This window comes from Chrysemys picta, chromosome 12 (assembly GCF_011386835.1).
Source record: "Chrysemys picta bellii isolate R12L10 chromosome 12, ASM1138683v2, whole genome shotgun sequence".
NCBI lineage: Eukaryota > Metazoa > Chordata > Testudines > Emydidae > Chrysemys > Chrysemys picta.
In genome coordinates, this window is record NC_088802.1 from 12,193,761 (window position 1) to 12,204,648 (window position 10,888).

General features: G+C 50.5%; 1 protein-coding gene across 1 annotated transcript in view; it reads right to left on the minus strand.

Annotated features, from left to right (window-relative positions):
* LOC135974956 (zinc finger protein RFP-like) overlaps positions 1-7,333 on the minus strand; it is a 10,027-nt gene extending 2,694 nt beyond the window's left edge. The window contains exons 1-6 of the mRNA XM_065564586.1: positions 6,890-7,333; positions 4,375-4,470; positions 3,554-3,784; positions 3,389-3,411; positions 2,588-2,703; positions 262-342 (exon numbers count right to left, since the gene is read on the minus strand). Of these exons, the coding sequence (XP_065420658.1) occupies positions 262-342; positions 2,588-2,703; positions 3,389-3,411; positions 3,554-3,784; positions 4,375-4,470; positions 6,890-7,306 (964 nt within the window). The 5' untranslated portion in view covers positions 7,307-7,333. The remainder of the gene's footprint in view (positions 1-261; positions 343-2,587; positions 2,704-3,388; positions 3,412-3,553; positions 3,785-4,374; positions 4,471-6,889) is intronic.
* Between the last annotated feature and the right edge of the window lie 3,555 nt (positions 7,334-10,888).

The following is a 10,888-nucleotide window of genomic DNA, read 5'->3' on the forward strand; positions in this document are numbered from 1 at the left end:
GTTTGTGGGGGCAACATAGACCTCTTCCCCCAAACTATGCCCATGTTGAAAAGTGTCCTAATCATCCCACTTTTAAAAGTGTGGGGGGGGAGGGGAGGGGAACATCGGCCCTTGGATCTCCTTACCATTTAATGTGTTATTTCTGGACTATGAGTGTCATGGTCGCTGTCAGTTTGGTTGGTAACTTTAGCTACGATCTCATGAAGATGTTTTCTCTGGAATTTTCTCATAATTTAAAGACATTTTCACCCGCAAACTCACCCTGTCCGTGTGCTCCAAATGATTCACCCTCTTCAATTGAAAGAAAAATGATTTTTCTCTTCAATTCAGACAGCAGAGTGTCTGGAGGGAGAACGGAGAAGAGAGGTGAGATTTCAGACTTTCATATTTATAACAGTGTCCCTACTCTGAAACTGTTTTATAATTATGACAGAGGCACAGAAACACACTCATTTATTTAATATAAAGAGATCTGAAACTCTCTCTTTCCTCTCTGATTTGTACATCTCCCAGCACTAGAGCCAGCATCCTTGCAGCCTCACAACCATCCCAGTATAGACACTTTGTAAGAAAGATTTACTTTTCCCTCATCATCCCCTCCCACCTTTCAGACTCTGGTTGGTTTGTCTTGTTCATTTACTGCCTTTTGTCGTAACCTAGATCGAGATCGTACAAAGACTTTGGCATAAAAGTAACTTTACCCACTTGGTTCCCTTTGACACTAATGGGATGTTTAGAGTTTGTGAAATCCTGGTCTAATTATGAGCTGTTGGGTTTGTTTACTCAGCGTCTCTACAGAGAGCAGCACGACGGGGCCTTGTCCTCCTTAGGGAGAAATAGAAATAATAATAAAATCATTTTATAAATGTGGAAATTGAGTCAGGGGAAGGTTGGCTCAATGGGCCAGATTCACCCCTGTACCGGCGAAAGGAGAGAGGGGAGGGGCCATTTGTGACTCTGCTGCTCAGTGGCTGCAGGGGCCAGTGCAGACCTTGGCACAGGCTGAGGAAGTTCTGAAGCCAGCCAGAGTTAAATCCCGATGACAATGGCCCCTGTGTGTCTTGCCCAGTGTGTAGAGTGTCAGAGGCCCAGTTTTACATTGCCCACATCCCTCTGTACGTCGTCCACCCCCCCTCCCTCTTCCAACCGCCCTCATCAACCCCACCCCATTCCCAGCCCTCTCAGGAACACGCCTTGTGCCTGCAGCTGTGGAGGAGGCACAAGAGGCGCCTGGGCTGGAGGGATTCCTCACCGTGGTGGAGGAGCTTTCTCCTTCCCTGCAGCCTATTTGGCCCAGACTAGCTGCAAACGGGACCAGAGCTCAGTGATGCGCTGGATCTGCCTGTGAGAAATGTGCCCCATGGCTGGTGATGGGGCAGTAGACTGGGAGGGCTCTGAGCTATAGAGAGTTCTTTGCCACGTGTCTCGGTGTTGCGTGTTGCCAAAATGCTCCGTATTCAACTGACCACCATATCTGAGGTGGGGAAGGAATTTCCCCCACCTGCCATCCGATGGACAGAGAGCCTTTGGGTTTTTTCTGCCTTTCTCTGCAGCGTGGGGCATGGGTCAGTGGCAGATTTAAACTAGTATCAATAGTGGAATCTCTGTAACTTGTGTAGTGTGGCAGTTACCCTGTACCTGGGATAAAAGGAGTTAAAAGGTGAAAAGCAGCTGAGGTCGGCTGATTGGGGAAGTAGCCACAGCAGGGTCCACTCCCAAGTAGGCCACAGCTGGCCCTGGGAGCACAGGGTACCTCCGACAGAGCAGTGCTGGGGAAGGGCAGGCAGAGCTGGGGAGCTCTGGCCTGGCAAGTCCCAGGCTGAGGCATTGCAAAGGGCCTGGGATTGTACTAGGGCTGCAGGGAGACAGCTGGGATAGAAAGGCAGCAGGTCCAACCTTTTGCCAATGATGAGTGGACATTGTGGACTGCAGGCTGCCCCAAAGAAATGGGGCTAGATGATGACTGGCAGTAGCCACTGAGGCAAGGTGGGTATACAGGGTTGGGCTTCCCCTAGGAGGGGAGACCCAGAGTGTGGGGGTACTGCTGTGGGCAGAACCTCAAAGTAAGAGGCATCGGGGTCCAGGAGGTACAAGGGGGCCTGAGGCAGGAGAGACACTAGCTAGCAGGGGGTGCTTCGGAGCTGAAGAGCTAATTCCCAGGATGACCAGCAGGAGGTGCTGCACCGGTGAGTGCTCAACCTGTTACACTTGAAGTCTTTAAATCATGATTTGAGGACTTCAGGAACTTGGCCAGAGGTTAGGGGTAAATTGCAGGAGTGGGTGGGCGAGATTCTGTGGCCTGCAATGTACAGAAGGTCAGACTGGATGAGTGTGATAGTCGCTTCTGGCCTTAAAGTCTTTGAGACATTTCTTACTTTACAGTAATTGTAATGGCAAGGCAGGCTTTTGGTAGAAATAAAGGTTTGACTTAATCCATCTGATTGTCTTGGACCCCAAGTGCAGGGCATTCTCACCCAACAATTAAATAGAAGCATCATCTAAGTGTGACCCAATTGACCAACACCATTCTCTTCCCACAGTCTCAGCGGCTCATCCCAATTACCATTCCTAGATCTATTTTAGGTACCTTTGAACTTCTCCAGAGTCTCCGATAGCACAATAGTTTTCTGGGAGAAACCACTGACTCGCTCTTCCAGTTCAGGAGAAATCTCCTCTGGCTGCTCAAACTTCCTCTTCTCCCACCTGGAGAGAAACAATTTCATGTGATTTTATTTCATTTAGTGACTCATTATAAATTCTGGCTAGTGAGTTGCTGCTCTAATGGGCCTGGAGTTAGAATTCCTCGACTTCTCCCAGCCTCAGAACAGGTGCAACACAGGCCATGGCCATGAAATGTTCCCCTCAAAGGACCATTAATATTCTTCAACTCTGGCCTCGAGAGATCAAATCTGGGGATTAAGGGGGAATTGAGTCTCCCTGGCCAATTCACTCCTTGGCCTCCATGCTCTGAGGGACAGGAAGTTCCTGGGTGAAGTGCTATAGAAATCTGACCACTAGGAACTAGACTGAGACACCAACTCCCCTCTCCCCAGCTCATTCCACACAGGTTTCCAAACAGCCTTCAGGCTGCTGGCCTGGGCTGAATGGTGACCAGGGCTCCAGCAGTGACAGGCCCATATTCCATCCCCACAATCCTGAGTCAGCCCGTCCCCCGGGGATGTGACATCTCTAGGAAATACTTGAGGTCAGTCTTTCCCACTGAACGGAGAATTCCAGAGTCTTCTGTGCAAGTGTGAGGACCTCAGGATGAAGTTGATCAGAGAGATTTTTATCCAACATGTGACCTTCCCCACACATTTGGCTAACATCACCACCAAGCTCTTTCCCAGCGTTGTGAAGTGTGAGGGGGAGTGAGAGAGCCATGTACCTGCCCAAGGTGCTTCTGACATCCTAGAGGAGAGAGAGAGAAAAGAATCTCAGTCCCATCTGACACAAACAGGGGGTGCCAGGGAAGGGATTTAGGAAATATGGGGGAGGAAGGCCCTGCCCCAGCTACTATGCTCCAGTGCTGATGTTTTTCATTCAGTCTCACCTGCAGAAATTCACTCACTGGCTTCTGACACTTCCCCTCCATCTCACTGATCAGCTCACTGAGACGGGAAACCTGCTCGGAGAGTTTACTGACATTTTCATTCTGGATCCTCACAATCTCCTCGTCCAGCTTCTCCAGCTGGGCCAGCAGGAGTCGCTCTTGTTCCACCAGGAACTGCCGCAGCTGCTGAAATTCAGTCACAATCTTCTGCCTCTCGGTTTGTGTTTGTTTCTGTATGAAAATAGGGCAATGGCTGGTCAGGGACGTGGATGGAGCCTGGGGTCCTTTCATGAAGAGCTGAGTGTGCAGGAGGCTGATTTTCTTTGAAAATACTAAGATTTCTGACATTTCATTCTACCCTGTGGGTACTAGGCAGGGGATTCCCTCATACCTTCCCCTTTGGCCCCTGTATCCCTCAGAAAGTGATGTTTCTCTGTCGGTCATGTTCAGCATATTGTTCTTTATGGTTTGTGGAAATTCAGACCCAGAGCAGCAGGAGGCAGGACTCAGCACTATCCTGACAGAGACACCAGGGGAGTTAAAAGAAACAAACTTTTAAAAAATGCACAAAATGTCTAGACACAGTGGACAGCACTTCACGGGGACATTCAGTTCACTTGGGGAGGATTTTTGAGCAAGCCACAAGGGCTAGACTCACCAATTGAAAGGGAAGCCTAGGGCTTGTCTACACATGAATCAAACTCAGCAATCCAATGGAGAAACACACATATAAGCCCATGTTCACCAAGGCCACCAGGAGTCTGCCTCCAAACAGATCTTCCACTGCCAGTCCTATCTGGTTCATAACAACAGGCACCTACCAGATACTCCCGGCTATTCCCTTCTCCAGTCACTTTCAATCCCAGCAGCTTTTCTCTCTCTTCCCTCAGAGTCTTCAAATGGGCCCGGATTCTTTCCTGAAGAAACAAAAATGATTTGGGAGGTTTCATCTGGATAGTTGAGAGGTATTTGGAAGTGGGTGTTTTTCTACCCAAAACCCAAGATGACTGTGGTTCTAATCACTTTGAGACATCAGGATCACCAAGGAGATGAAACCTCATTAATGGAGACTGGGAGCATGTGACATTCAGACTCATTACCAATTCTGGTTCAGTTTTTTTAGTAATTAGAGATCTCAATTATAAGCAAGCTTTACTCTTATTTGTAAATTGATTAGTGGTAAAGAGCATAACAGGGCACCAAAGTCACATGGGGGTGAATCAATAAACCTGTTTTGTAGAAGGTTTAACAAACAAAGTGATACAAATCCCAGAAGCCACCAGGGTTTCAATATGGGCTGGGATTTCAGCCCTGAAGCCCTGAGGACTGCACTGGTTGGGCAGAGCTAGTCTAAGCACCAGGGCAAACCCCCTGAGATGCCTGGAGGCCATAATTCTGGTTTGAAGCTGCACAGTCCCTGGGTTGTGGAGCACTATCCCTGTCCGGTAGGGACCCAGCACTGGACGTGGCTTTGTCTGGTGCAAAAGGGAGAGGAGGGGACTGAAGATGCAGGAGGGTAAACCGGTGGGAGTGGGGGTGACAACTTCATACAGAATGATGCACGTGGGTGGCACACTGAAAAAAGCAGTGATGGGGCCCACACAGGGTGACTGATACTGGTGAGGACGGGCCCATGCAGGCAGGCGTGGGCATGTCTGATGTTCTGGGGATGCCTCAGTGACCACCCTAATTAGACATGATTCAGATTTGTATAAAGAACGGGTTGGGGTTTGCCCTACTACTGTCCTAAAGCCTTTCTCTGGAAATGCCCCCTGGACAGATTCCCCACAGTTCCATTCCCTGGTAAAGATCCCGGAAGCAATGCATTCTGGGAGATTTCAAAAGGCTGCCTGGTGGGACTAATGGAACCACTTTGGCTGGTCCTTGCCCACATACACAACAGAACAGGTCAAACTGGCACCGGTCAGCTCCAGCCTGTGGTTGGTTTTGCTACAACCCAGTGTAATCCCAGTGGTACTTGGCATGGACCTGAGCTTTCTGGAGCCGTTTTGTGAGTACTGAAGGTGCTCAGGATCCCACACAGTGTTTAGCCCAGTGATCTCCTCTAGTGCAGGCTGGCAGCATCTGAGTTTAATCCCTCATGGAGCGACACGAGCGTTCAGAATCCCAGCGACAAACCTCCTCTCTCTACTGGGCCTGGGATTAAAGGTGTCTCTCCCTCCTAACGGACACACTTCATCACTGGGTGGGACTGATGCTCAGCTGTCAGCATGGTAAAGTGGTTCGGGTCTTGGACTGGGTGTGGGGAGATCTGGGTTCTATGCTAAGCTCTGTCACTGACATGCTGGGTGACTGTGGGCAACTTGCTGCCCTGTTTTATGCCTTAGTTTCCCTTCCCATCTTTTATCTAGCTAGACCAGTGGTCATCTACCAGTCGATTGCGATCTACTAGTCGATCCTGGAGATTCTCCCAGTCGATCGCGATCTTCGGCGGTGCAGCAGGGTTGCCCGCTGCTGCTAAGAGAGGCTCCCTGCCTGCTCCAGCCATATGGCACTCCCAGAAGTGGCCAACATGCCCCCTCAGCCTGGGGTGAGGCCAGGGTTCTCTTCACGTTGCTCCTGCCTGCAAGCACCGCCCCCGCAGCTCCCATTGGCCGGAAATTGGGAACTGTGGCCAGTGGGAGCTGCAAGAGTGGTTCCTGCAGAGAGGGGCAATGCGCAGAGCCACATGGCCACCACAGGGGCTCATTGGCCCCTTCCAGGAGTGGCATAGGGTTGGGACAGGGAGGGAGCCTGCCTTAGCACCGCTGCACTGCCGCCTGTGACCCGCCCGAGGTAAGTCAGTGCCGCCCAGCTGGAGCCAGCATCCCATACCCCTCCTGCACCCTAAGCCACTGCCCCAGCCCTAACCCTCCTCCCAGAGCCAGCACCCTGTACCCTTTTTTGCACCCCAACACTCTGCCCCAGCCCAGAGCCCCCTCCTGCACCCCAACCCCCTGCCCCAAGATCAGCCCAGAGCCCCCTCCCAGACTGCAAACCCCTCGGCCCCAGACCAGAGCCCACACCCCCACCTGAATCCCAACCTCCTGCCACAGACTGGTGAAAGTGAGTGAGGGTGGGGGAGAGCAAGCAATGGAGGGGGGGGTATGGAGTGAGCGGGGTTTCTGGGGGGGTGTAGATCCTGCTTTCAAGATTTGATATTTTGCCTCTGTTGCCACACTGCCAGATCATTAATTTTCTTACAGCATCTCCCTTACAATGAAGACGTTACAGAGCTGAGTGATGAGTCACACCCGTGACAGGCAACTTTCAGTGAAATTAGCCTGTAATTAAAACCCAAAAGTTAACCCATTACATTTGACAGCAATTCCCTACCTTGTACTCTTGGGCAGCCTCCTCTATGGGAACCACCGAGTGAGCGCGGTGAGCCCGGGATCTGTCGCACACCACACAGATGGGGGTTTCATCCTCTTCACAGAACAGTTTCAGAGGCTCCTGGTGTCTCTCACACACCCCATCCGCTCCTGCTCCTTTTGCTGCTTGTAAACTCAGCCGCTTGGCGATTTCTATGACGTTTGCCAGCTGCCTGTTGGGCCTGAGGTTTCTCTGCTGCATAGTTTCTCTGCACTGAGGGCAGGAGGCGGCTGTATCGGATCCCTCCCAGCACTGGCTGATGCAGGCTCGGCAGAAATTGTGCCCACACTCCAGAGTGACAGGTTCTGTGAAATACTCCAGACAGACGGGACATGTAGCTTCCTCCTGGAGACTTTCCACGGGCATCTCTGCAGCCATGGCTCCCTCTGGGCAGTGGAACAGGGTTAGTTTCAATTTCCTGAATTCACACTATGCCCCGCCTGCAGCAGCAAGAGGGTGTTTCCTTTCCTGAAACTGACTTGTGCTGTTTGCTGAGCAGGAAGGACCCAACCAATTTCACCCCTGGAGGCTTTAATGAAAAAATGTACAGTCACACCTGTGACAGGTAACTTTCAGTGAAATTAGCTTGTAATTAAAACCCAAAGGAGCTCCTTGCCTGCAATCAGCCCCTGTGCTGGTGTAGAGGGTCACTGAGGCATCCTCCTGTCAGGATGAGCCTGCAGGAGCTGAGTGTTTAAGGCGGAATAGTCAGGCTTGGCAGAATTTTTTTTTATAACATATAATTTTGACAATGTTTATTTTAAGCAGTTTTTATATTTATTGATTTAAACTTTCACAGTTGCACAACAATCTGGGTTTTAAGCATTTCATTCCAATTTAAATTTTCACGGTTGTGGGAAATTATGGGGGATCAGCCAATATTTTGGTCAGACCAGAACTGCACCGCTACCTCGATATAACGCCACCGGCTATAACACGAATTTGGATATAATGCGGTAAAGCAGTGCTCCGGGGGGGGGGGGGGAGGGCTGCGCACTCCAGTGGATCGAAGCAAGTTCAATATAACACGGTTTCACCTATAACACGGTAAGATTTTTTGGCTCCCAAGGACAGCGTTATATCGGGGTAGAGGTGTATTTAATGACACTAGACACTGATATTCAAAAAGTTGAAGCTTTACAATTGTTAAAATTGTTTGTGAGCAGGTAAATCTCCTCCCTCCCCCAGCAGCTCCCCCAGGGCAAGAACCCAATGCCTCCCCCACCACCAGGGGCAACTCTAGGCACCAGCTAAACAAGCAGGTGCCTAGGGTGGCAAAAGGTATGAGGCAGCAAAACGCTGGGGCCCCACCTCAAGCAGCGTCCTGGGCTGGATCCTGACCGCCCGGGGGGGCGGTAACCAGCCTGTTGTTCTGCCGCAGGGTGCGGCAAGGCAGGGAGCCGACTAAGAGGGGAGCGTGTCCCCGCTGCTCTCCCGCAGGCAGCGGTCACCCCCCCAGGCGGGAGCTGGTAGCACGGCCCTGCCCTGGCTGCAGAGGACAGACATCTCCTCCTCAGCTCGTCCCTGCCCCTGCAAGCCGAGGAGCAGCCCGTCCTCTGCAGCTGGGGCAGGGCCGTGCTACCGGCTCCCGCCTGGGGGGAGGGGTGGCCGCTGCCCACGGGAGAGCGGCGCGAACAAGCCAAGGAGCAGCCCATCCTCTGCAGCCGGGGCAGGGCCGCGCTATGAGCTCCGCCTGCGGGGTGCCCGCTGACAGCAGGAGAGCAGTGGGAGCCAGTAGCGCAACCTTGCCCCGGCTGCAGAGGACGGGCTGTTCCTTCGTTTGTTCGCGCCGCTCTCCTGCAGGCAGCGGCCACCCCCCCCAGGCGGAAGCCGGTAGCACGGCCCTGCCCCGGCTGCAGAGGAAGGGGGAACAAGGCGCTCTGGCGGTCCGCTTCTCCTCGGCTTGTCCCCACCTCTGCCTCCTCCTCCTCCTCCCCTCTGCTCCACCTCCTGCCAGGGGAGGGGAGCAGAGTGCAACCTGGGCTGAGCCCAGCACGTTCCGGGGCCAAGGCAAAGACCAAGGATGAGCAGGGCTAGGATCCAGCAGCAGCCCCAACCCTTGGTCCTGGGAGCAGCGGTGACCGGAGATGAATCGACCACGGGCCAGATCCACAGCAAGGTAAGAGTCGGGCCAGGCGGGAGGGTCCCCTGGACCCCTGGGGAGCTTCTGCCTGCTGGAGCCCCAGAGGATGCTTCCTCCCTCCCCAGCCCCTCACAGCACTCCAGTGCCTGGAGTCTCCTTCTGCCTCTCCTCCTGCAGGGGGTGAGCGACCTGGCAGAGAGGGGCAGCATCTGTCCAGCAAGCCCAGCGCCTCTTCCTTGGTTCCTCCAGCCCCAGAGCTCTCTCCATTGCATGCCCCTCGGGCTCCCAGCTGGGCGGCCTCAGCGCTGGGAAAACGCCAGCAGGGCTGGGTCCAGTGTGTATTCGAGCTCTTGGGGAGCTCTCACATCCCAATGACTAGCGCCTTACCTACGGCAAGTACAGTAGTGCAATAGGAATGTGACGTGAAAAATATCATGTCACGTTGTGACACATTCACTCAAATCACGATTACGTGTGTGTACTGTGCTGCCCTATTGGCGCCATTCACGCTAATTTCCGTTTCACGTCGGTGCCAGTGGTTATAGGGCTAAAATGTCGGGACAAAAACGAAAACGACTTTCGGGTGCTGCTTACCGGCAACAAAGAGAGAAATGGCAAAAAGGATCAGAAAAACTATCTCGTACTTCTAAAAAGTATTTTAAAAAAGTTGACAATCAAGGAGAAAGCTGTAAGCAACGCATTGAAGGTGATTATTCATCAACTGATGAAGACCGATCGAACCAAAGATTACCTTTATCCACTGATAAAGATGAACAACAATCTGACCAAAGATTATCTTCGCTAACTGATAAAGACGAACAGCTGAAGAGTCCAGCAATGAAGAACTGTTATACAAATCTAAAACTGAAGAACAATTATTGGGAGGAGGAGAGACTGACATAGGATCGGATCCAAGTATATGGCCGACAATAATTACTGATACAATGCAAATTATTATTGTGAAAAAAGGTCCTTCAAAACTAGATCCTACATTTGAATATCCACTTAATCAGTCAAATCATCAATTTATGCCATCCAGTATGAAGAAAAAAATGAAAAATGGGGAACAAATTAATAGATCGTGGTTAGTGTATTCACAGACCAAAGACGTAGTTTTTTGTTTTTGCTGCAAACTGTTCTGTAACTCGGACATTCTTCTGGCAACTGCAGGTTTTAATGACTGGTGAAATTTGCTTCAGCATTTGAAAGAACATGAAACATCAAAAAATCATTTAGGCTCATTGACAAATTGGATTGAGCTGTCAAACAGATTAAGTACTGGTACAACAATCGATTCGGTACAGCAATGTCAACTAAATTCAGAAATTCTACGTTGGCAAGTGGTGTTGGAACGTTTACTGGCAATCATTAATTTCCTAGCTGAACAGTGCCTCGCATTCCGTGGATCCTCGGATATTTTATATGAGAATAAAAATGGAAATTTATTTAAATTGGTTGAATTATTGTCAAAATTTGATAATGTTATGGCTGAGCATGTACAAAGAGTGAAAGATGGAGAGATTCACACCCATTATTTGGGTAAAAATACACAAAATGAGATAGTAGAATTAATTTCTAATGGAGTGCGTAATGAAATTTTATCAAATTTGAAACATGCCAAATATTACTCAATTATAGTTGTTAGTACTCAAGAATTGAGCAAAACCGAGCAAATGTCAATAGTTTACGATTTCTGAAAATTGATGAAAATGCAGAAGTGAAAATTTGTGAACACTTTCTAGAATTTATACCAGTGAACGAAACTACTGGGAAAGCCCTCACAGATGTAATTCTACAAAGATTGGAACACTATGGAATACCTTTAGAAAATATGGGCGACCAAGGGTACGATAACGGCTCAAACATGCGAGGACGAC